The sequence below is a fragment of the Ostrea edulis genome, chromosome 6 (genome assembly GCF_947568905.1).
Source record: "Ostrea edulis chromosome 6, xbOstEdul1.1, whole genome shotgun sequence".
Taxonomy (NCBI): domain Eukaryota; kingdom Metazoa; phylum Mollusca; class Bivalvia; order Ostreida; family Ostreidae; genus Ostrea; species Ostrea edulis.
This window is the reverse complement of record NC_079169.1, coordinates 59,185,629-59,213,601: the sequence shown is the minus strand read 5'-3', so window position 1 is coordinate 59,213,601 and position 27,973 is coordinate 59,185,629. Positions and strand designations below refer to the sequence as shown.

The following is a 27,973-nucleotide window of genomic DNA, read 5'->3' as shown; positions in this document are numbered from 1 at the left end:
ATTAACGGACACTGTTATAAATAGACATATTCTCCTCAGTGAATTAACGGACACTGTTATGAATACTATTAGACATATTCTCCTCAGTGAATTAAGCTTGGTGGTGAACAAACAACGAACACTACTTTAAGATTACTATAAAGTTTACTTTTTTTTTTTTATTGGTATAGTCTATTGTTAATGAATTGTTCAATTCTTGAATTTTAATATTATTTTCTGTGGGGTATTCTGATCTGTAACAGCACAATCAGAATTCATTCAATTGTCAATTGTGGAAGATGCAATGTTTTGAAGAAAGAAGTAGCGATATCATCCAACAACAGGACCACCGGAAATTGCTCCATGAGAGTCATGATGAGACGAAGAGTGACCGTTGCTTTCGGATCCTACACATTCCCTACACGTGAAAAAGTTGTCTGGATCCCATTTATGTTGATTTTCAGAAGACGCTTGTAATTAGTGCCCCAGAATTCTGATTGCCAGTTGATGACGTCCATACCTGCCTCGTTGGGGGTACTGGTCGTTGCCGAATTGGCTCAACTGTTCACCGACTTTGGCACCTCTTTCCGGAAGGCCGCTGTAATCCAAGGTTTCTGTTGACCAACCTATAGTGGCAGACAACGTCATTAAAGCTGTTCTAAACCCAGGATGGACTGAAGTGTCTTGTGTCCCCACCTTCGTCATTTCACCTTTGGAATAAATGAAAATGAAAGTCACGAATAGCAAAATAACATCCAACAATAGTTCGTGGAAATTTAATTACAAATGAAAACACATACATGTACAATGCATTACATGTATGTATATTTTTTTTACGATAAAGTTTGTATTTAGGAGCATCGTGGGTAAATTCGAGTTCGCAATGCAAGATGTTTATGACACTTGACCCTACGTGTTTCTATTGGCGGTGCCTTTCGACCTGTTTACTCGACACGTGGAATATTATCTCAGGTATACTCCAGAGGTGTCAGTGTAATCGGAATGGAATTAAAATATACACATGAATATTTTGTACTTTGATAATTTTCCCATCAGTCATCTTAACTCGATTATATTAGAAAATTGTATCATCACCGCAAGTTTGATAGAATGAAGACAGAATTAAATAGAATCAGGATATAGGGCTCACGACAGGTGTGACCGGTCGACAGGGGATGCTTACTCCTCCTAGACACCTGATCCCACCTCTGGTGTGTCCAGGGGTCCGGGTTTGCCCAAATATCTATTTTGTATGGCTTATAGGAGTTATGAAACTGATCACTGTTTGTTATCTTCGCCATTCACAGACAAGTATGGCTGCAATCCTGTACGTAAGGGTGAACCAACAAACTTGTAAATAGAATAACAATTTTGATTTTCTTCAATTTTTGAGAAAATTACAGGTTATTTAGTCAGGTTTTGGGAAATTTTATACAGTGAGTGTGTATTGTTTAATCTAGGACCTTTGTAAACAATTTAAAGACGTGTGTATTGTAAGATTCTCAACATATCGATGTCTTGTTGAGGAAGATTTGATGAAGTAGGATTATCCAAGGAATTCATAATAAAAGGAAAATGTTACATTCATATGATATTCAGCTGATGTGATAGATTTTGCATAAATCTTGCAAAAGTACATTTTATCATTATATTGAAAATTTAAATTCAGCAAGAATCAAACCAGTCCTATGATTCACATATTTATAGGTTAACCACTATATATCGATTGATTGATTATTGTTTACGTCACATTCGAGAATATTTCACTCATATGGAGACGTCACCATTGTCAGTGAAGGGCTGCAAAATTTTGGCCTATGCTATGTGCTTATGGCCTTTGAGCAAGGAGGGATCTTTATCGTGCTGTGACATGGGACCTCGGGTTTTGCTGTCTCTTCCGAAGGACCGCCCCATTTAATCGCCTCTTACGACAAGCAAGGGGTACTGAGGACCAATTCTAATCCGGATCCCCACGGAAACACTATATATCGAATAAGCTACCTTGAATAGATATATGATATATGACATAGACCAGGCAATATGTTGCAGACCTGTCTTTAATTCATATGTTGAACAGGTCTTCCAACAGTTTGTCAGAATTCCCATGGGCACGAATTGTGCTCCTTTGTTAGCTGACCTGTTGTTATATTCATAGGAAGCAGAATTTATTTAGAAACTTCAATGTGAGAAGAAAAAATATCTTGCTGTGGTTTTCAATTCGACATTTAGATATATCGACGACAAGCCTCTATCTTCGCTCCTCACGAAAATATTAACAGCTGTGAAGGAGAAAGTTCAAACTTACTATGCGACTACATATGTCAGAAGTGGTGTTAATCAAATGTGGATTTTAAAAAATTCTAAAGAACTTTTAGTAAACTTGAAATCGCAGAATTTTTCCCATATCAATAACATTAAAACCTATGACTTTTCAACACTATACACGATCATTCCTCACGATAAATTAAAGACTAGACTTTTTGACATCATAGACAGTTGCCTCTTCAACAAAAATGGAAAATGGAAATATTCATATTTAGTGATCAGTCATTCAAAATCTTACTTTGTTAAACACCACTCTGATTCCACGTACAAGTACCGGTACTCTGAAGTTGAAATAAAAAATATGCTAGAGTTCCTCATTGACAATATCTTCGTGGTCTTTGGTGATCAGGTCTTCCAACAGTCTGTTGGAATTCCCATGGGCACGAATTGTGCTCCTTTGTTAGCTGACCTGTTTCTATATTCATATGAAGCAGAATTTATTAAAAAACTTCTACGTGAGAAGAAAAAATATATCGCTGTGGCCTTCAATTCGACATTTCGATATATTGATGACGTTTTGTCTATTAACAATAATAACTTTCATTCATATGTCGTTCGATATATCCCTGTGAGCTCGAAATAAAGGACACCACAGAGTCGCCCACTTCTGCTTCATACTTAGATATTTTATTGAAAGTATACATTAACGGCAAACTGACAACTCAACTGTATGACAAACGGGATGATTTCAGCTTCTCCATCGTCAACTTTTCCATATTTATGTAGCAATATTCCATTATCGCTTGCATATGGAGTTTATATCTCTTAACTGATTCGATACACAAGAGCTTGTTCTGCGTATGGTCAGTTTTTAAATCGAGGCAAGCTACTGACAAACAAGTTGATGGTGCAGGGGTTTCAATAATCTTATTTAAAGTAAGCATTTCGCAAATTCTATTGTCGTTATAACGATTTAGTTTGCCAATACAACCTATCATTGGGTCAAATACTGTCTGACATGTTTTATACCGATTGCTAGACCGTTCTTGGCACACTGATTTTGACTACGGATAACTCCGTATATCTGATGAAGATATAGGGCGCACAGGGGTGTGACCGGTCGACAGGGGATGCTTACTCCTCCTGGGCACCTGACCCCCACCCTTGGTGTGTCCAGGGGTCCGTGTTTGCCCATCTTGTTTAACCTCCCTCTCAAGAATCCTTCACTCATATGGAGACGCACGATTGCCAGTGAAGGGCTGCAAAATTTAGGCCTATGCTCGGCACTTGTGGTCCTTGAGCAGGTATGGATCTTTATCGTGCCACACCTGATGTAACACGGGGCCTCGGTTTTTGCGGTCTCATTCGAAGGACCTCTCATTTAGTCGCCTTTTACACTGCAAGCAAGGGGTATTGAGGACCTATTCTAACCCGGCAAACCAATTTGTAATCGAGTTTGTCGGATTCTCCCCATCTTTTTACATGAGATCAAAATTATAGCATTTCCTTAAATTGAAATACGGTACCTCAATGGTAAAGTGTTCGCTTCTTAACCGGGAGGTCGTAAGTTAGAGCCCCGCTTCCAAAATGTAAACATACACTGTAGATATTGATTGTTCATTCGCTAAACGCTTGGCATTTACAATGTAGAAGTGAGAATCACGAGTCATTCGGATATGACCTTAAAAATGAGGTCACGGTAGATGTTGGCACGTTAAAGAACCCTCACGTCTGCGGCTCTTGAGGGCTATAGCATCGGTTTAAATTGGTTGTTCATCATCTACAGCTGGTGACCTCTCAATATGGGTGAAAAAATTCGACAAAGCGTGAAACAAACAAACAAAAGAAGAGATAGCGACAGAAACAACAGTGGAAAGTTGTAAATGTTGTAAACGCTAGAAGCAAAAATCTTTATATGCTGTTGTACAGCAGACTGTAGGTGAGGTAGTTGTTTGATGCAACGATAAATTGTTTAAAGATTATCGTTGATAGTTTTTGAGTTGAAAATTAAAGTAAATGCAGAAAAAACCAAGATACTGTCACAATTTTTGAGTTTCACTAATTCTGTTTATTTGTTTATCTTGTATGCATGCATGGTTCAGCATATATTGCTCTATACTGTTATCACAATGAGTAACGGGATATGTCTGTCATCGCCCTACACTAGTGGTCGCCAATGTTTTCATGGGAATATAAGGGTTCCATTATCGGTGCTTTATGATTTTTGCTGGGAACCTTGAAGTTTGAGTCAATTCTGTATTGGAGTTTAATACAGATGGATGTTAGTTCCTCAAAGTAAGCAGATGGACTGATGTGTATGTTGAACTTCAACTATTTAAATTTGTTCAACATAAATGTTTTGTGTAAATATCTGTATACTTGTAAATAAACTGTAAATATAACATCTGCTTTATTCTTGGACAGTAGCACGTTACAATACAATTGTAAATTTGAGGATTGCACGCAGAATATTAGACTTGCTCAAGTCTCGGCATTATCAAAAGTATTAAAGAGAGTACTGATTATTAAACATAGAGACTTGAACAAGTCTAGCAGAATATTACAAAGACGACTTGACTTGGGATCGGTAGGGGATATGTATTGCCACACAATACTTAAAATCAAATGTTTGTTCTTTCTGGCATACATTTACTCTGAACATCTACGCAGTTTTATGTTGTACAGCCTTCAAGGAAAGACAAGTTTTTGCAAAGACGCTGTTTGACAAGATTAAGGTAATTAATTTTGGAGGTGTGCTACGAGTGTTTTTATTCTTTCTCAAGAGTGTTTGTTCTTAATTTATTAAAGAATTTTCTATTGAAACAAATGATCATAATTCATTTAATTTTCAAAAGTGGTAGACATAAACATGTGAAGAAAATTAGAGGCCATGTCATCCAACAACAGGACCTCCGAAACTTCCTCCGTGAGAGCCATGATGAGACGAAAGATGACCGTTGCTTTCGGATCCTACACACTCCCTACACGTGAGAAAGTTGTCTGGGTCCCATTTATGTTTGATGTCCAGAAGGCGTTTGTAATTTGTGCCCCAGAATTCTGATTTCCAATTGATGACGTCCATACCTGCCTCGTTGGGGTACTGACCGTTGCCGAATTGGCTCAACTGCTCGCCGACTTTGGCGCCTCTTTCCGGAAGGCCGCTGTAATCCAAGGTTTCTGGTGACCAACCTATAGTGGCAGACAACGACATTAAAGCTGTTCTAAAACCAGGATGGACTGAAGTGTCGTGGGTTCCCACTTTCATCATTTCACCTTTGAAATAAATGAAAAGGAAGTAAAGAATACTGACATGTCAATCAATAGTTAATGCAAAGTACAAATGAATACTCATTCAATATATTTAATTCATAATAGATGTGCTTTGTTTCTAGACATATTCTGAGTAAATACGAGTTCATCATGTAAGGTGTTTATTACACTTGCAATGACCATACGTGTCTTTATTGGCAGTGACCTTCGACATGTTTTCTGGACATTAAGAAGAATCCACCAATAGAGGTTTGTGAGATGGTATCCCTGGTATTTTCAAGAAATGTTAGGTAATCCAAATCGAATTAAAATACAAATGAATACTAGTGTTTTGTACCAAAGGAACTTTGATATCTCCAAACGATGAATTTAAACTTGTGTTTCTAACTCAAGGGTATTAGAGAGCCATATCGTTATACACGGCGACAACGCTGCTATTTGATCAAATTAGATAGAAAATCGTGACTGGAATTATGCACAACAGGGTGAACCAACGAATTCGTTTATAAAAGAACGACAAAGACACCATAAACATCTAACCCTATCGTTGTTTGTTGCCACGAGGGTATAAGATAATGAATTCCCAATAAAAAGAGAGAAAATTACCTCCCAAAAGAGTTCCTGTAAAGGAGAATGAACTAATGTTTGTGTGCTCTCTTTCTAGTTCATTTACAAGGAACGTTGTAAGCGAGTCGGTAAAGCTGTCATTTTGCAAGAGAGTGTTCATTATGTATCCTGCATAATACTCGGGATCTTTGGCTGTAACTTCATAATCAAGGAAAGTAGTACGGTTTGCATAAAAACAGAAAGTTTGCCATTCTTTGTGGAAGTTATATAATTCATTCACGTACATCCGGGTGGCTGAGGCATATGATCCGTAATGGTTAAGAGCTACATAAATATTCCCCCAGTTACCATTGGCTGCTGGAACGCCACTGCCTATCAGATATCCACCCCACTCCTTTGGCAAATTTTGAATCAGGGAAAATATTTTCTGTAAAACGGGAAAACCTATGTGTTGTCCATTTGAGCGGATAATGGGGTATGCACAGACTAACTGTACAACTTGAGGGGCGGCGTAATGCAGTTTGAAAGTGAATTTGGTTGCCACGCCATATGTTCCTCCTCCACCCCCTTTGGAAGCCCAGAAAATGTCTGTATCGGTCGATGTGGTAACACTGCCATTAGGATATGTAATATGGGTCATTTGATCGTTGGCTAGTACGATTCGACCGTCAGCTGTCACAAGCTCCAGTTCTAGTAAATTATCCACTGCCATACCAAACATCCGGGACATCGGACTATGGCCGCCTCCCAGCGTGTAACCAGCCATACTGACTGTGTGAGCACTACCACCGATGATCACCCGATTGTATTTATCAACCTACAAATAGAGAATGTTGATGATTAAGATATGAGAATTATATATTTTCATTATACAACACGTTTATTATTACCACATATCTAATAACTAGGTCATTATTTTAACTCTCTCAAGGAGAATTATAAAAATATACATGCGTGATAATGATGTTTCCTCACTTATCACGTGAACGAAATAAATTCCTTTGCAAATATTTCATTGCGTAACTGTATATAACATTGATATTAAATTATGGAGAGTCACCTTTGTTGGCGTTGCAGTTTATCATTAATTAATTTCGTTGATATTAACTTACGAAAGTTTTAGCAAACAAAACGCGACTTTTACTCGAAGTGTACATCATGAACGTTGTATTAATATTGCCATAAAACACCCTGGTTTGAATGCCACGTAATGATTGATTGCATATTGTTTAACGTCCCTCCTGAGAATATTTCACCATTATGGAGACTTCACCACTGCCGGTGAAGGGTTGCAAAATTTAGGCCTATGTTCGGCGCTTACGGCCTTTGAGCAGAGAGGGATCTTTGTCGTGCCTCACCTGCTGTGACACGGGACCTCGGTTTTTGTGGTCTGATCCGAAGGAACGCCCCATCTAGTCGCTTCTTACGACAAGTAAGGGGTACTAAGGACCTATTCTAATCCGTATCCTCACAGGACGCCACGTAATGAACAAAGAGAAATATATATCTATACAAATCATTCATGCATGAAATATACATGGTAATCACGTGTAGTATTTAGCAAGTAGATAGAACAGTGTGTTTTCACTTCAAAACTAATTGTTTGCCAGTAAAATATACTTCACGTTTACCTCTTCGTAAACTTTTAACCACGTGTTTCCGCTTTCACATGTGATCTCACCAGCAGGACTCCTTGTAGAAGACAAGTTTACTTTAGTGGAATTCATACTCCCTACGTAAATCATCAGACTTCCATGAGCAGTGGATCGACCAATGAAATCGTGCCCGGACGTTTTGACGGATACCAATAGGTTATATTTCCGTGCAAAAAGAATGGATTTCTGAATGTCAGCCACGTTTTTCACCTCAGCAATGGCGACAGGAAACTTGGTATATATGGTCTCTCTCTGTACTACCAGACGATCATATTCAGCAGTATGTGGAAAATGAAGTTTTCCATCCAAAGTTTCTATGAACTTGATGAGTTCAATGTTGGCCGGAAAGCATGAGTCTCCAGGAAGACATCGATTTGACACGGACAAGCATGCATTGACTAGAGCAATCAACACCAAGATCCTCAAAGTATTCATTCTAAGAAAGTAGTCAGGATATTAGTGAAAAATATAAAGATATAGGAATTTTACAAAATCATCCTCACATACACACAATACAACAAAAAGATAGTGGCGGGCATTATGACGAATATACATAGATACTAATACACGCACTAGTAGATGAAACAACAACTAGAAACAGACGATACAATAAACAGATAAAGATAGACAATAAACAGATACAGATAGACAATAAACAGATACAGACAGACAATAAACAGATACAGATAGACTATAAACAGATACAGATAGATAATAAACAGATACAGATAGACGATAAACAGATACAGATAGACAATAAACAGATACAGACAGACAATAAACAGATAAAAATAGACAGATACAGATAGATAATAAACAGATACAGATAGACAATAAACAGATACAGATAGACGATAAACAGATACAGATAGACAATAAACAGATACAGATAGATAATAAACAGATACAGATAGACAATAAACAGATACAGATAGATAATAAACAGATACAGGTAGACAATAAACAGCTACATATGCACAATAAACAGATACAGATAGACAATAAACAGATACAGATAGATAATAAACAGATACAGATAGACAATAAACAGATACATATGCACAATAAACAGATACAGATAGACAATAAACAGATACAGACAGACAATAAACAGATAAAAATAGACAGATACAGATAGATAATAAACAGATACAGATAGACAATAAACAGATACAGATAGACGATAAACAGATACAGATAGACAATAAACAGATACAGATAGACAATAAACAGATACAGATAGACAATAAACAGATACATATGCACAATAAACAGATACAGATAGATAATAAACAGATACAGATATATAATAAACAGATACAGATAGACAATAAACAGATAAAGATAGACAATAGAAAGATACAGATAGATAATAAACAGATACAGATAGACAATAAACAGATACAGATAGATAATAAACAGATACAGATAGACAATAAACAGATACATATGCACAATAAACAGATACAGATAGACAATAAACAGATAAAGATAGACAATAGAAAGATACAGATAGATAATAAACAGATACAGATAGACAATAAACAGATACAGATAGACAATAAACAGATACAGATAGACAATAAACAGATAAAGATAGACAATAAACAGATACAGATAGACAATAAACAGATACAGATAGATAATAAACAGATACAGATAGACAATAAACAGATACAGATAGATAATAAACAGATACAGATAGATAATAAACAGATACAGATAGACAATAAACAGATACAGATAGACAATAAACAGATACAGATAGACAATAAACAGATACAGATAGATAATAAACAGATACAGATAGACAATAAACAGATACAGATAGACGATAAACAGATACAGATAGACAATAAACAGATACAGATAGACAATAAACAGATACAGATAGACAATAAACAGATAAAGATAGACAATAAACAGATACAGATAGACAATAAACAGATACAGATAGATAATAAACAGATACAGATAGACAATAAACAGATACAGATAGATAATAAACAGATACAGATAGATAATAAACAGATACAGATAGACGATAAACAGATACAGATAGACAATAAACAGATACAGATAGATAATAAACAGATACAGACAGACAATAAACAGATACAGATAGACTATAAACAGATACAGATAGATAATAAACAGATACAGATAGACGATAAACAGATACAGATAGACAATAAACAGATACAGACAGACAATAAACAGATAAAAATAGACAGATACAGATAGATAATAAACAGATACAGATAGACAATAAACAGATACAGATAGACGATAAACAGATACAGATAGACAATAAACAGATACAGATAGATAATAAACAGATACAGATAGACAATAAACAGATACAGATAGATAATAAACAGATACAGGTAGACAATAAACAGCTACATATGCACAATAAACAGATACAGATAGACAATAAACAGATACAGATAGATAATAAACAGATACAGATAGACAATAAACAGATACATATGCACAATAAACAGATACAGATAGACAATAAACAGATACAGACAGACAATAAACAGATAAAAATAGACAGATACAGATAGATAATAAACAGATACAGATAGACAATAAACAGATACAGATAGACGATAAACAGATACAGATAGACAATAAACAGATACAGATAGACAATAAACAGATACATATGCACAATAAACAGATACAGATAGATAATAAACAGATACAGATATATAATAAACAGATACAGATAGACAATAAACAGATAAAGATAGACAATAGAAAGATACAGATAGATAATAAACAGATACAGATAGACAATAAACAGATACAGATAGATAATAAACAGATACAGATAGACAATAAACAGATACATATGCACAATAAACAGATACAGATAGACAATAAACAGATAAAGATAGACAATAGAAAGATACAGATAGATAATAAACAGATACAGATAGACAATAAACAGATACAGATAGACAATAAACAGATACAGATAGACAATAAACAGATAAAGATAGACAATAAACAGATACAGATAGACAATAAACAGATACAGATAGATAATAAACAGATACAGATAGACAATAAACAGATACAGATAGATAATAAACAGATACAGATAGATAATAAACAGATACAGATAGACAATAAACAGATACAGATAGACAATAAACAGATACAGATAGACAATAAACAGATACAGATAGATAATAAACAGATACAGATAGACAATAAACAGATACAGATAGACGATAAACAGATACAGATAGACAATAAACAGATACAGATAGATAATAAACAGATACAGATAGACAATAAACAGATACAGATAGACAACAAACAGATACTGATATACAATAAACAGATGTAGATAGACGATACAACAGAAAAGAAACATTGCACATACCCTTGAGACATGATGGAAGAAATTGAATCCGTTGAAACCCTCTTTAATTCCGAGTTTTGCAGTGAATAATCTCTTTTATCTAAACAAGGAGGTTAGCAACACTGAAGTTTCATTTCTTTGATGGCCCTATTTATGGCCAAGATAAAGTAGTTTAGGGGGTCAATATTGGAACTGAGGTCCCTAACACATATTCACAAATGTTTATCGAAACGTTGTCTTACAAAGCAGACTAATTCTAACATTTCGCAATAAAAACCATGGTTCATAATGAAGGTCTCATGATATCACGGTATATGAATTTCTTTAAAAATGTTCGGTGTTAAATACATTGTTTATCAAACAATCATGTTGTAAATTTGTCATGATGTCTTTATTTGAAGTGAAGGAATGATTAACAAAAGAGAGAAAAAAATAGAAGCTTTCATTCATGCTTGAGTTTAGGTTGATAAGGTGGTATCCAATTTTTTTTTATCGGGTATGGACCCTTGAGAAATTGAAATATTACATATCGGAGATCGCGAAAATTTCTTTAAATTCATCTCACTTTGGATGACATGTCTTTTTTTCAAATAATATTAAACGGTCTTTCAAGGCTAATATACAGACTGCAAAAAGTCATTGTTAATGAACAAGTGATAATAACGAACAATGATCAATCTTATAGATCCTATAAAGAATACAAAATCAAAAGAATGACAAACACGATCCCCTGGACATAATAGAGGTTGGATCAAATATCTAGATATAAGCATCCCCTGTTGCCCAACCCCCGTGAACACTGTATCTTGATAAGGTGAATGGAGTAATCCGTAGTCAAAATAACTAACAAACGGCTTAGACAGTGATATTAAACACATCTGACAACATTCGACCCAGTGATAGATTAGATTTGCTAATTAGATCATTATAACTTCACGATCAGTATAATATGCATAATTCTCACTTTAAATGAGATTGCTGAAACCCCCGAAACACCAACTTATTTTTCAGTAAGATGTGTTTAATGTGTTACTAAGAGAGCAACCTATCCCTGAATGAAAAAAGAGAGTGAAAACGTAACATAAAATACCTTCAATAAAGGATGAAAATCCATTGTAAAAAGAAATTAATAGAAATTTGGTATGTACATGTATGTGCCTGAAATAATATGAAATATTTTGCCGATACAAATCAGATGCAGAAATCGAATTCAGAAATACGCTGTTAAAGATTTTTTATTATATGTATATGTATATCTTTTGTTTGGTAGTTGCTATCAATATTCGTAATGAGAGAGACATTTAACTTGCCATTAATTTTGATGCGCCCGTCTTTAGACGGGGCGTATCATGGTACAGCAATGTCTGTATGTCCGTCCATTTTGTATTTTCTGTTTTTATTTTAATTTCGTTGTCACGAAACTCGCTATGTAGCATCTACGTGTGTCACTCTAGATCTTGTTGCAATTTCGATCCATTTTCACTTCTGCCCTTTATTTGAACATAATGTTATATGAAGGGTATATGATTTGTTCGGCTAACTCCACCCACAGTTTTCAAGTGAGGACTTTCTTACTTTTAAGGAGTGTTTGTATGGGTATTGGGGATATGCATGTGGTAAGGGTTTTGATTTCTTCCATTTTGGAGAAAATTACACGTTGTTGAACTTAGTCAATTTTGGGGAATTATTACAGAGAGAGCATTTGATTTGTCCGTGTTACTCCTCCCAAAGTTTTCAAACGAGGACTTTCTTACTTTACAGTGGTTGTATGGGTATTGAAGATGTACATGTGGCAAGGATTTTAATTTTCTTCAATTTTTGACAAAATTACATGTTCGTTATCTTCACCTTTCACGTTGATGAACTAAGTTTGAGGAAATATTATAAAATGATTACATTGTTTGTCCTTTTAACTCCTCTCAAAATTTTTAATCAAGGACCTTTTTAAACAACTTAAAGATGTGCGTATCGCAAGGATTTTGTTTCTCAACATATGGATGTCTTATTCAGGGAGATTTAAGGAGGTATGAAATTCATAATAAAAGGAATTTGTTACATCTACATATTTGCCCAACTCTCTATTTTGTATGGTGAGGGAGCAATCTTTCATGGCACGAGCGGGATTCCATTAACTCTTGTAATTAGTAACCCAGAATTCCGATTTCCAATTGATGACGTCCATACCTGCCGCGTTTAGGTACTGGCCATTGCCAAAATGGCTTTACTGCTCGCCGACTTTGGCGCCTCTTTCCGAAAGGCCGCTGTAATCCAAAGTTTCTGTTGACCAACCAATAGAGGCAGACAACGTCATTAAAGCTGTTCTAAAACCAGGATAAACTGAAGTGTCTTGTGTCCCCACCTTCGTCATTTCACCTTTGAAATAACTGAAAAGGAAGTCATCAGGGGCGGATCCAGGAATTGTGGTTACGGGGGCGCCACTTTATGAGACAGTGGCTCCAGGGGGCGAAACCCCCAAAAGCTCCTGGATTTTACAGATTTGATGGGGCTTGAAATATTTCTCCTATTAAGTCATTTGTACTATTTTCTATCATTTTAATAAGGTAAAATTAATAAAATGACCCAAGTTTTAAGGGTTTTTGACAAAAATTATGTTCACCCAATAAATTAATACAAGAAATCAAAGGATTTTGTCATTTATTTCTCCGGGAGTGGAAGAAAGCATTGCTTCTTTTATCGATTAGTACATTTTCCGAAACAAGATACCGCGATTTACCTTAAATTTGAAAATTTAGGGGGGGGGGGGGAGCGCCGGCTGCGCCCCCCTCTAAATCCGCCAATGGTCATAAATACTGAAATGAGTTTAATCAATAGTTAATGCAAATTAAAGTACAAATGAATACACATTCAATATATATAATTCATGATAGCTGTGTTTGGTGTCTATACACTCTGAGTAAATACCATACGTGATTTTATGGACGGTGCCTTTCGACCTGTTTGCTTGACATTAAGAGGAATTACCAATAGATGTTTCTGAGATGTTATCCCTGGTATTTCCCATGTCAGGTAATCGGAATTGCATTAGAATACAAATTAATACTAGTAATTTGTACCACTGAAACTTCGATATCCCCCCCCCCCCCGCCCAACAGTAATTAAACTTGTGTTTCTAACTGGAGAATATTATATTAACCGTGACACTCCTGCAATCTGATTAAATTAGATAGAAAAGTGTGACTGAAACCATGCAGAAGAGGGTGAACTAACAAACTCGTGTATAAAATAACGATAAAGACAACACAAACATCTATTCCTTATCCTTTTTTTTCTGCGAGGGAATAAGTTAATGAATCGTCGATTCCAATACACTTATCAACAATTTGCGCAAGCTACGTCCTTTGTCCACCATCTACTTGTTACATTTGGTAACATCAAGAAGGAAAACTTGGTTTTCAACAGATTGACCATTAGCTGAACCCGCAAAGGGATGTTACTCGTGTCGAAGTGTTGATACGCGCATAACCTGACATAGGGGATGCTTACTCCTCCTAGGCACCCGATCCCACCTCTGGTGTGTCCAGGGGTCCGTGTTTGCCCAACTATCTATTTTGTATTGCTTATAGGAGTTATGAGATTGATCACTGTTCGTTATCCTGTAAAGGAGAATGAACTAATGTTTGTGTGCTCTCTTTCTAGTTCATTTACAAGGAACGTTGTAAGTGAGTCGGTAAAGCTGTCATTTTGCAAGAGAGTGTTCATTATGTATCCTGAATAATACTCAGCATCTTTGGCTGTAACTTCATAATCAAGGAATGTAGTACTGGATGCTGGAACGCCACTGCCTATCAGATATCCACCCCACTCCTTTGGTAAATTTGAAATCAGGGGAAATATTTTCTGTAAAACGGGAAAACCTATGTGTTGTCCATTTGAGCGGATAATGGGGTATCCACAGACTAACTGTACAACTTGAGGGGCGGCGTAATGCAGTTTGAAAGTGAATTTGGTTGCCACGCCATATGTTCCTCCTCCACTCCCTTTGGAAGCCCAGAAAATGTCTGTATTGGTCGATGTGGTAACACTGCCATTAGGCTTAGATGTGCGAATAATGGTAACTAGGAAAATTGGGTGGGATTCTTTGATATGCAATATGGGTCATTTGATCATTGGCCAGTACTACTTAACCGTCAGTAAATTGTCTACAGCCATACCAATCATCCGGGACATCGGGCTATGGCCCCAACCAGCGTGTAACCAGCCATGCTGACTATGTGAGCGCTACCACCGATGATCACCCGATTGTATTTAGCAACCTACAAATGGAGAGTGTTGATGATTAAGATGTGAGAATCATTATCTAATTACTAGGCCATTATTTTAATTCTCTCAAGGCGAATAGTAAAAAAAAATAAATAAACACACGTTATGGTGATGTTCCCTCACTTATCACATGGAGTAATTAAATTTCTTTGCAAATATTTCATTAAATTGTGTAACTGATATTGGATTATAAAAAGTATAAAACCTTGGCGTTACAGTTCATCACTGAATAATTTCTTTCATGCTAAACTTACGAAATATCTGGTAAACGTATGGATTCCTTTAGAAGACAAATATACTGTAGTGGCATTCATACTCCCTACGTAAACCTTTAGACTTCCATCAGCAGTGGATCGACCAAGAAAATCGTGTCTGGGCGTTTTGAAGGATACCAATAAATTGTATTTCCGAGCGAAAAAAAAAATGGATTTTTTAATGTCAGCCTCGCTTTACACCTCAGCAATGGCGACAGGAAATTTGGTATATAGGGTCTCTCTCTCTCTGTACTACCAGACGATCATATTCAGCAGTATGTGGAAAATGTAGTTTTCCATCCAACGTTTCCATGAATTTGATGAGTTCGATGTTGGCCGGAAAGCATGAGTCTCCAGGAAGACATCGATTTGACACGGACAACCATACACTGACTGGAACAACCACCACCGAGATCCTCAAATCAATTGATCTGTAATGAAAGTTTTCATTACAACAAAATGGACAAGGAATTTGGTGAAAATGTACTCTTATTGCGAAATCATCTTTACAGAAATGGAATATATTAAATAGACTCGTTGATGAGATATAATCAGGTTTTATGAATGTACTTACGATTCGAAAAAAAGTCGAGGAATTTCTTTTCTTTTTTGATGAGATGTCGATATTTGAATTTAATTATCATAACCAATGCAAAAGGTTATTTTCACTATTACTCTATGTATTTATTTTAGTTTTGCATAATTGCTTAAAGAGGTTCGCACCTGACATCTGGTTAGGGTTTAGTAATAGATGTGTAATATGTTTGCACCAATGGAATCAATATTGAACTAGTAAATACTTAGTTGTAGCATCCTGCGCAGTTATGCTCAAAAGCTCAGGAGCTAATTTCCTTAACCCTAAACCCTATCCAGTAGAAACAATTGTGTCAATTGAAATTTTTAAAGTGTTTTGCATGGAGTATATTTTGTAACGGAAGGATTTATTAATCAAAATGTTCTAAATCTGCGTGATATTAGAGTTTCTGTTTCATCCAATATATCTTCTATTTTTATACTCCTATTCGTGCATTTCAGTTTTATAATTAATGATACAACTTGTTTAGACTTGGAACTAGTTCAAATATTGTAATTTATAAATTTGTTTGATATATTTTTCCAAACAGACCACCTATTCTTGAAAAAGTTTAAGTTAATTAACTTGAAATTTTGTATAAAAAGTCAGTATTTTCGCCAATAATTTAAAAATTATGTCTTTAACCCCCATTTCTATTAGTTCCATTTTAAATTTTAAGACAAGACCTTGAAAATTATGTGAAATTTTAGAAATTGACATTACTCCTAATTTTGATATCATGAATTTTTTATCTTATGTCAAGTGCAAAAAGGTCATTATTTATTTCCATTACTGGTATTAAACATTTTTATTTGTAGTGTTAGAAGACATGATTATGTATTTATTTTATGTAATGATTGATTTGTGTTGCTTATGTTGTTTTGACACCAATAGACAAATCAATTTTAATTGAATAAATTAGAAGTGCAAAAAGGTCATGTTTAGAACACTGTACTCAAAAACAAGCATTATGACCCCAGTTTTTCTTTTTCGATTTCCTAATTCTCCTTCAACGTAGAAATCAAAAATACACTTCCCAAAGCATTCACTCCAAATCTCAGGTGCGAACCTCTTTAACAATGTTGGATTTTTTTTTTATGTACTTACCCCAGAGACATGTTGGAAGCCGTTCTTAATTCCAGACTTTGTCTGAGATAGACGCTATTATATAAACAGAGTGATTGGCAACAGTGGTGTTTTTTTTTTATAGCAATTATATACATGGTGCCTTTGTCTATGTAGATAGCCTGGTTTGGATGAATAATTTCAGACCTGAATTTTAACCTCGCAAGAAAGTATCGTATACTAAGATTGTTTTATCAGACTTAAATGCGGTACCTGAATTACATAGAGGTCACATTTCTCATCACAACGCTGACTTACACACCAAAATGATTATATCTATACATATATTAGATAAACTTAAACTTTCTTTGAAGTCCCAAACGCATAGCGGAATATTCACTCTAACAGGGATTTTTAATACAGGGGTGATTTCCATTTCACTATCTTTAAAGTTTGACCAATCCAATTAAATTGATCCAGATCAGTTATCAACGTGGAAAAGTGAGCTGCTTCAATTCTCAATGTGAGGAAAATCAACCGATTTAACTTTTTCTTTGGAAATACAATCCCTCTAATATCAAACGATTGAAATTGAAGTTGATATACCGGGTAATATAGAAATTACTCCTTTCAAAATAATGCAAAAGACAATATTGGACATTATGGAATTTCAAATTTTGCAGCCAACAGCCACTCCTTACTGTGACTTCCATCTGACTACTATCACAGCTAACAGAAGCCTTGTGATTGGAATGCTTGCTTCGCAATCGGGAGGCCATGATGCGGTCCTCGATTCCGGATCCGCGTCGAAAATGAGATGATTATACATAGGTAGTGGTTGTTCCTATGCCAAGAATCCGGCATTAGAAATGAAAGTCACGGGTCTTTTGAATATGACCTAACAAACAAATATCCGTGTCACGATAGGTATTGGTAGGATAACCAACCTGCGAAAGTTATAAATACAATACATAGATGAAGAATTGTGACTTTTCTCCAAAAGCTGGTGAGGTCTCAACACGAAAACAATTTCTCGAATTAAACGTAAGCAATGCATTATGTGTATACACACACTGGGAAAAACCTACATGTCGAGTTGCAACTTTGTCCGTACGTCTGTCTTCTGTCACGTCTATCTGTGGACTGTTGAAACTTCTATATCATTGTTATTCACATTGCATAGAATCATTGGTATTTCATATAACTCATTTAAAAGGTAATAAAGATCATTGAATTGATGAGCCTGATATGAATTGCAAATACAAGCTCACTGGGTCGAATGCTGTCTGATGAAAGGTGAAGATAACGAAAAGTGATCAATCTCATTACTCCTATAAGCAATGCAAAATAAAGAGTTTGGCAAACACGGATTCTTCGATATACATGTACTAGAAACAGTATTATGTGTGCAGGAGGAGTAAGCATCTCCTGTCGACCGGTCACACCCGCCGTGAGCTCTATATCTTGATCAGGTAAACGGAGTTATCCGTAGTCAAAATCAGTGTGACATGAACGGCCTAGCAATCGGTATGAAACACGTCAGACAGCATTTGACCCGATGATAGGTTGTATTGGCAAACAAGATCGTCATAACGACTATAGAATTTACGAAATGCTGACTTTAAACAAGACTGTTGGAACCCCTGCACCATCTACTTGTTTGTCAGTAGCCTGCCTAGATTTAAAAACTGATTAGCGAGTGTTCAACTGATTTAGAAAGGGGTATTCTACCCTTGACAACATGATAATTCTACTTTATTGAATTGTAAAACGAAATCGTTATGTGTCTTTCTTTAATTTGAACAGGTGTTTGACACGATGTGACTGTTGACTGAAGTCATTAGTTCTTAAATGTGGCATTACTGTTAATTCATGAAAAATATGTATAAAGAAAAGTAAAAAATAAGACTCAATAAGGAATCTCATTTTTTTTTGTAACCTTGGGGTACGACAAAGGGAGAATCTGTCACCGTTTTTATTCTCTGTTTGATGAAAATATAGGGCTCACAGTGGGTACAACCGGTCAACTGGGGATGCTTACTCCTCTTAAGAACCTGATTCCACCTCTGGTATTTTCAAGGTTCCTGTTTACACTACTCGGAATTTTTTATTCTTAATAAGATTTCTGAGTTTGATCGTCGCATGTTCGTTACCTTCACATTAGGTACGATATTTTGGATTGTCAATTGGCACAGCATTCCAGCATGTAATGTCCTATGAAGAATACAACCAGAGCCGCGAAAGCCTAACTTACCTAAGTCACTAATATAGTGACTAATGTAAAAAAAAAAAATCTACATACCATTTTGTGTAAATTAAATAGCACGTGAGTCCATATTTATTTATCAGCAGTATATACAATATCTTATGACATTCCTACATCACATGCACTGAGATACTATAAATCGATCACTTTCCAAAAATAGGACCAAGGGGGGCATGAAACTTTCCATCCGTGGAATATGGTGATCGACGATTGTTCTCAAATCCCACACATTCTTTACAGGTGAAAAAATCATCAGGATCCCATTTGTCCTTAATTGCCAGAAGACGCATGTAGTTGCTGCCCCAGAATTCATGTTGCCAGTTCATGACGTCATCTCCAGCGTTATTAACGTATTGTCCTGACCCGAACTTGTTAAGATATTTCCCTATTTCATTTCCTCTCACAAGAAGGCTGCTGTAGTCCACAACTGAGTGGGTCCAGGAGGTGGAAGCTGTTAAGGACATACTTGATGATCTAAAGGCCGGGTTCACAGAGGTCTCATGCGCTCCCACCGTCATTATTCTGCCTAATAGATGCAGATGATAGGTATCAAATATAGTTCAGTAAATTGATTTATTTCTATCGTCTTTCCGAACACAAGAACACAATTTGAAATATGGTTTCGAATTTTAAAATGTACATTTACCTACACATAAATAAAATGTATTTCCTGTATATCAATATCCTGGATCAAAGAATCTTTATCAATACTCTCAAATATGTACTCACCACCCAGCAAGGTGCCAGTCATCCCCAAATGACTCTTGTTGGAATACTCAGTTTCCATTTTGTGTAGAATGAAAGTGATTAGATCGTTTGTGAAGCTGTCGTTCTGAAGTAGAGTGTTCGTGGAGTAAGACGAAAAGTACGGCGTCTCTTGTGCTGTTTTGTCGTATTGAAAGAAGGAAGAAAAATTCTTGTAAAAACAGAATGATTGCCATTCCCGATGAAAATTCATCATTTGATCCAGAGAAGCACGAGATGTTGAATTGAGAACCCCATGATGATTTAAGGCAAGCATGATACGCCCGAAATTTCCAGACTTGTCTGGAACACCACTAATAAGAAGATACCCTCCCCATTCCTTAGGGAGGGTTGTCAGGATTGAAAATATTTTCCTTAAAACTGCAAAACCAATATTCTGACCATCGAGTCTTCGAATAGGATAGCTGCAAAGGAATTGGACAACTTGGGGAGCTGCGAAATGCAACCTAAATGTAAATTTTGTGACAATACCGTAGGTCCCACCTCCCCCTCCCCGGGAAGCCCAGAAAATATCAGTGTTGTCGGTTGTTGAAACACTTCCATTTACGAAACTAGTTTGTGTCATGTGATCATTTGCCACAACTATGTGTCCATTTGCCGTCACCATTTGCAATTCAAGTAAGTTGTCTACTGCAAGACCGAACATCCGTGACATTGGACTGTGGCCGCCTCCAAGGGTGTACCCGGCTACACTGACTGTATGGCCGCTACCGCCAACAATCACGCGGTTGTATCTGTCCACCTAATACACAAGAGATAAGTTATATTGTTCATTATATTTCTATTTTTTTTTTTTTTTTTTGCAAAATAATGCTACACTACAGCAGAACTCTAATTGCACTACCTCTTCATAGACTTTCAACCATGTGTTTCCGCTTTCACACGTGATCTCGCCCGCGGAATTTCTAGTTGAAGACAGATTGATTTGTGTAGCGTTCATACTGCCCAGGTAAATCTGTAAACTTCCATGTGCAGTAGATCGACCAATAAAATCATGTCCGGAAGTTTTGACAGACACAAGTAAGTTGTGTTTACGAGCAAAAATAATTGATCTTTGGACATCGGCAGTATTCTGGGCTTCAACTATAGCGAAAGGAAATTTGGTGTAGATAGTATCTCTCTGCACTACCAGGCGATCATATTCAGCAGTATGTGGAAAATGTAGTTTTCCATCCAACGTTTCCATGAACTTGATGAGTTTGATGTTGGCCGGAAAGCATGAGTCTCCAGGAAGACATCGATTTGACACGGACAAGCACACACTGACTAGAACAGTTAGTGGAAGGGCCCACAATGAAACTACATACATCGGTAATCTAAAAAAAAAAAAGTATCAAGAAGATGAGTATACTGAGTATAAAATGTAGGTGTATAATATACTAGTATACTGGTGTATTATTTGAGAAACAATCTAATTAAAATCAGACTTCTTAGATCCGCGCCGTATATTCTGCGATTGTGAGCGTATCTTAGGATCTGATTTTAATTCGATTGATTTGAGACATTGCTTCAAATACGGTCGTTATTTCATGTTGTACACACTTTTCCTTTCCCATGGTGATGTCAGATACGGAAATAGATTGTGCTGATGGTATGGACCTTGAGGTCCACGCAGAAAATATATAAGCGAGGTTATACCGGATGCTGTGTGGAAGTCAGCATGGCATTCACAAGTGTACGTTTTCAACAGAGGCAATCAGAATATCGCTCGGTCTTTTCCGTCAAGTCGAGAAAAATTTCTCGACTTGACGGAAAAGGCCGAGTGATGTTCCGACTGCACTGGGGCTTGATGACACGACCTTCATTTATATATATGACCTAAGAGGGTAACACTTGACCGTGCATATTGGGAGAACAGTAAGCTTACGCATGCACAAGTACATGTTAATTTGAAGAAGCAATGTTTCATAGACAAGAGAATTAAAAAATGTTCTGTACGGTTTGTGAAAACAGTTTTTACTTTTCTTAATTAAAAATGATTCATGTTAGGAAGTTAGTACATAGTTATACGACAACATATTCACTTAATCAATGCTCAACAAAGGAAATAATATATTGTTCATATCTTGAAATGGATATCATTTGTGAAGTTGAGCTTTTGAAATAAAGAACGACATTCAAGGTCATGAGCATCAATATTTTGTTGCCAGATTATGATACTGGATTAGGTACATATATGAAACTCATTTATTACTTAGAAAAGATAGTGTACTCTGTTGAATTTGAACGTTAAGGTCCAAATCAAATATCGGTACAAGGATGACTCTTAATTCTGATATTAAAGGTCAAAGCTACAAATATTTCATGTCCATTATGCCTATATATATATATATATATATATATATCATTACAGACTTATAAGTGGTGAAATGTTTGTACGTTTCAAGATTTGAATAAATGTGTTTTAAAACACATTTTTATACTAGAATAATAAGTTTCTGTTGGAAACACATGCCTATGGTCTACGTCTTGCAGTCCTTTCTAAACAGACAGTGACTTGTTAACTATATATACATGTACAGTTTGTACTACAATTTGCTTATTGGGTGTTTTACTCAAATGGATGGTTCCAGTACGCGATATTTTATTTTTTAAAAATCTTTTCTAACACAAATTCCTGGATGAAGCAGGAAAGTGGTGAAGTATTTGCTCATGTCGTTTCTTACCACTAATGACGGGGGAAATGCCATATAATTTTTGTATCGTCATTTTTTACACATATTAAGATGGATTCTTTGCGCACGGAATCTCATCTGAAAATTACAGTACGAATTTATGAGAATATTGTAATACAGCTTATTTGGACGTACCTTACAGGCATGGTAATAATTTCTCGAGAGACGCTACCGAGTGAAATTCACTCTTAAATTCCTAATTCTTTGATAAACATGGGATTTCTGCAATCTATTGGTATACACACAAGGTCCTTAGTAACGTAGAAACTCAGATAAAACGGTAAAAGAAGTCATCTTCATTCATAAGCGCATTATACGGGTTGTCCTGTGAACAGATACTGGGAATTTCTAAGCAGTAAATAGATATAAACATGCGGAAGTGGAAAATGTCAGATAATAAGAGTAATGCATTAAAAAAAATCTCATGAAAGTATAAAACTGTCTGCATATGATACACTTCATTTAACACAAATGCAGATAAAGGGAATTAACTCAGTTGTGTAATTGTAGGTTTTGTAACTATGCCAGAATTTTTCGTCAATTTAGACACATCATCAGCTTGAGGTAAGCATGACGCTGATGGCTATAGTAGTAAAGGTTCTTTATTAAGGTATCACACTGGTAATTGTCCAATCAAAATGAATTATGCTCCTTTGTTAGCTGACCCGTTTTTATATTCACATGAAGCTGAATTTATTCAAAAACTTCTACGTGAGAAGAAAATAAAATCTATTGCTGTGGCCTTCAACTCCACATTTCGATATATCGACGACGGTTTATCTATTAACAATAATAACTTTCATTCATATGTCGATTCAATATATCCCTGTGAGCTCGAAATAAAAGACACCACAGAGTCGTCCACTTCTGCTTCATACTTAAATATTTTATTGAAAGTATACATTAACGGCGAACTGACAACTCAACTGTATGACAAACGGGATGATTTCAGCTTCTCCATCGTCAACTTCCCATATTTATTTAGCAATATCCCATTATCCCCTGCATATGGTGTTTATATCTCTCAATTGATTCGATACGCAAGAGCTTGTTCTGCGTATGGTCAGTTTTTAAATCGAGGCAAGCTACTGACAAACAAGTTGATGGTACAGGGGTTTCAACAGTCTCGATTAAAGTCAGCATTTCGCAAATTCTATGGTCGTTATAACGATCTAGTTTGCCAATACAACCCATCATTGGGTCGTGTTTAAATTCATACCGATTGTTAGACCGTTCACAGTGATTTTGACTACGGATAACTCGGTTTACTTGATCAGGATATAGGGCTCACGGCGGGTGTGACCGGTCGACAGGAGATGCTTACTCCTCCTAGGCATCTGATCCCAACTCTGGTATATCCAGGGGTCCGTGTTTGTTCAACTTTCTATTTTGTATTGCTTAAAGGAGTTATGAGATTTATCACTGTTCATTATCTTTGCCTTTCATTTAAAAGAATAATCTTTTTTATATGAGGCTTTACTCATTTTCCCTTATTTTTTCTCTTAATTTTTGTACTCTGTTGAAGAATTTATATATTTTTTTGTAATTAGTAGAAATAATCAATTTTCGGTAGCTCCGAGGCGGAGCGTTCGCGTCGTTACCGGGATGACGTGAGATCCGAGCCCTCCTCGTGCCATGGCCGCACACCTAAACATAGTAATTCTTCGCCAAACGAGTGAGAATCAGAGGTCTTTCGGATGTGACCTTGGAAAAGGAGATCCATTGTCACGGCGAGCGATGACACGTCACATATTTGCATGCAGTGATTTTCTTTTGATGCTCAAGAATTGTATCTGGTTATTTGCAACAGGCTCTCGTTATCACATATGTAATATTAAGAGCTCCTACCACCTTGTTATCGCATGGGCGGTACTAACATCAGAATTACACAATAGAAACAAAACACATATATTTCAATTTTTTTCTTCATTTTTATAATGGTATATATCTTCGGGCTAACTCCCTACTTTATCTACATTTATTTTACAAGACATTTATTTCTGGCAACAACAAAACATATAAATACATTAAGCATAGAAGATAATTGAGAGACTTCGATGGTGAAGTCATACCTTACCTGATGTTGTTTCTGTCCGCAGCACCTGTCGGTCTATAGGCAGTTCTACATCACCCACACATCGCAATAATTTTCTGTTTTCGGATTACAGTCGGTATTCCTCACTATACGCAAACCCAATGTCTATCTATCCTATTCTGAAATTGGTGCAGAGCTTTTGATGTTGTGTACACTGTTCTCTGGAAGGCTCCCGTGGGGATCCGGGTTAGAATAGGTCCCCAGTACCTCCTTCCTTGTAGTGAGGGGCGACTAAATGGGGGCGGTCCTTCGGGTGAGACCGCAAAAACCGAGGCCCTATGTCACACCAGGTGTGGAACGATAAAGGTCCCTCCCTGCTCAAAGGCCGTAAGCGCCGAGCATAGGCCCAAATTTTGCAGCCTTTCACCAGCAATGGTGATGTCTCCATATGAGTGAAAAATCCTCGGGAGGGACGTTAAACAATATACAAAATTCAATCAATCTCTGGAAGGCTGTTACATGAGTCTACAATCCTACTTTGTAAAACTGTATTTTCTTACATCCTTTGTATATCGTTGTTTTGAAATTTTTAATATGTTTCCTCTTGTGACTGATGATTCATTCAATTGAAATACCCTGTTGTGACTTTTTTTTTTATCAGAAATTTCATTTCGTATTTTGAATGTTCCTATCATGTCCTATCATGTGTTGGTAGCTTTGATCTGTGCCGATGTTTCTTCATATCCTAGATCCTTTGTCTGTGGTAGCATCCTTGTTAACCTTTTTGTACATTTACAACTGCTTCAATATTTTTTCTTGTCTTGTGAGGTGACCATACACGGCTTACATATTCAAGCTGTGGGGGGACTAGTGCTTTAAATAAGAAGCTGAATGTTCTGTTGTTTAGGTGAATATAGGATCTTCTCAAGATCCTGTCCACCGTTACTTCTACACATTTCTCTGCTCAGTGAATATTTCCTAGTGTTACCCTCCTCCCATGATAGGTCTTCATTGTATAGGATTTCTTTGAATATACATAATGTCGGTTTGTGGATTGGCATCACTTTGCATTTGTCTGGATGAAACTTAATTAAGGAGCCAAGTTTCACTCCAGATGAACAACTTATTATGTCCTCGCAATGGCTATTACTGACTATTTCTTTGAAGATCTTGGTATCATCCGCAAAGATAAAACAAACATCTGAGCTCGAGGATATACATTCTGGTAGGTCACTGATATATAGTACGAATAATACTGGCCCAATTACTGACCCTTGTGGAATCCCGCGTGTAACTTTGTGCCAGTCCGATTACACTGTTTATGTTCAGTTACAAAAATACTTAACCCATTTGCATAAACAGTCACTTATTCCGTAAGCTTTCATCTTTGACAATAATCTCCAGTTGACACTGTCGAACGCATTCATACAATCCATGTAGACTGTATTGATAACTCCGCCATAATCTGTTAATTTATTTAGTATTCTTAAATATCAACTGCACTGATGTTGACCTATTTCCCAAGAATCCAAACTGCTTATTGCATGCTTCCATGTACAGGAAGGCAGCTAAGCAACTAAATGTTTTAAAAAGAATAGGACACAATCTTAGTCGTTTGAGTAAACTCACCATTTTTATCAAATTTTAGTTACTACCCCCTTACCTGGCACTTTTGTTTGGAAAAAAATACCATAAAAATGGAAAAACTACAGAAAAGGACCCTTCGTTTCATATATACATGTAATGATTATGTTTATATCTACATATGATGAATTGCGTCAAAACTCTCTTCTTCCAACCTTAAAAGTAACCTGAGACGTATGCGCACATTGGCTATAGAAACTTATAAAATTGTAAACAAATCCCCCCTTCTCTTTCTTCATGACATTATTGCACTTAAAGATCATTTTTACAGTTTTAGATACACAAACACTGCCATTGTGCCCAGCGTCAGCAGGCGCGTAGCTGCCCATACGCAAGTACGCAATTTAATTACGTGCACATCATTTGCGAGAGAAAGAGAAAGAAATCTTTAGAGACACAGTGAGATCTTTGTCGTTAAAATATATGTGCCTAAAATAAATGCATTATGTAGTGCCGGTGTAACGACGAAAAATAACCCCTAACAAGAATATTCCTAGCAAAACCTTTTTTTTGTTTCAAAAAATGACACAGGGTCATTATTCTATGGGGTCATTTTTCTACAATCCACACGGAGAAAAATGACCTCAAGGCCATAATTTCTACAAAACAGTTGGTCATTTTTCTACGTAGAATATTGCCCAGGGGGTCAAATTTCTACGTAGGAAAATGACCCCCGGTCAATATTCTACGGAGGTCACTTTTTGTCGTTACACCGGTTCATGATTTAATCAGCATCATGATGTCCATTCAATGAAATTTAAAGTCCTATTTCAATTTCAAATTATTAACATCATGTCGATTATCACTTTCATGTACATCATATATGTACATGTAGTAGACGGATTAGGATATTCTTTGTTATTGAAAACAATTTTAAAGAATTGTAGAAAGAATGTAAAGTCAGTCCTAGTACACACGTTAAAATTGGGCATAATAAAACACTTTAGAAAATAATTTTGTGAATTCTCTTTATTTTGGAAATTGACAAGAAACCCTGTTTCTTTGCACAAAAATATGTGATTTTATTGGAAAAACCCAGGAGTTTCTGGGGGCTTCGCCCCATATGCCCCCCGAACTTTTCCCTGGACCCACTGCCAACTGCAATCCATATGGAGAAGTGGGTCGATCAGTATGAACACCAAACTGAAAATATACAACAGTAACGTGAAATCTGTGTTACTCTATGGGGCTGAATGCTGGAGAATAATACAAACTGACATGAAAAAAACTCTCCTCATTCCATAACACCTGCCTCCGAAAAATCTGTAAAATCTACTGGCCCAAAAAGATATCGAA

At 36.2% G+C, this 27,973-nt stretch overlaps 2 protein-coding genes and 1 pseudogene across 2 annotated transcripts; all 3 read right to left on the bottom strand.

Moving 5' to 3' along the window:
- Positions 1 to 5,070: 5,070 nt before the first annotated feature.
- Positions 5,071 to 11,205, bottom strand: LOC125646710 (uncharacterized). Its single transcript, XM_048873216.2, has 4 exons — positions 11,140 to 11,205; positions 7,713 to 8,172; positions 6,121 to 6,898; positions 5,071 to 5,517 (listed from the first exon to the last, which is right to left on the bottom strand). The coding sequence occupies exons 1-4, from the start codon at positions 11,148 to 11,150 to the stop codon at positions 5,138 to 5,140; spliced, it is 1,629 nt and encodes a 542-aa protein (XP_048729173.1). The 5' UTR covers positions 11,151 to 11,205; the 3' UTR covers positions 5,071 to 5,137.
- Positions 11,206 to 13,246: 2,041 nt separating this feature from the next.
- LOC125647279 (uncharacterized) lies at positions 13,247 to 17,345 on the bottom strand (annotated as a pseudogene).
- Positions 17,346 to 19,618: 2,273 nt separating this feature from the next.
- LOC125647278 (uncharacterized) lies at positions 19,619 to 21,632 on the bottom strand. The gene is made up of 3 exons (XM_048873964.2): positions 21,453 to 21,632; positions 20,288 to 21,065; positions 19,619 to 20,084 (listed from the first exon to the last, which is right to left on the bottom strand). The coding sequence occupies exons 1-3, from the start codon at positions 21,630 to 21,632 to the stop codon at positions 19,702 to 19,704; spliced, it is 1,341 nt and encodes a 446-aa protein (XP_048729921.1). The 3' UTR covers positions 19,619 to 19,701.
- Positions 21,633 to 27,973: the final 6,341 nt, after the last annotated feature.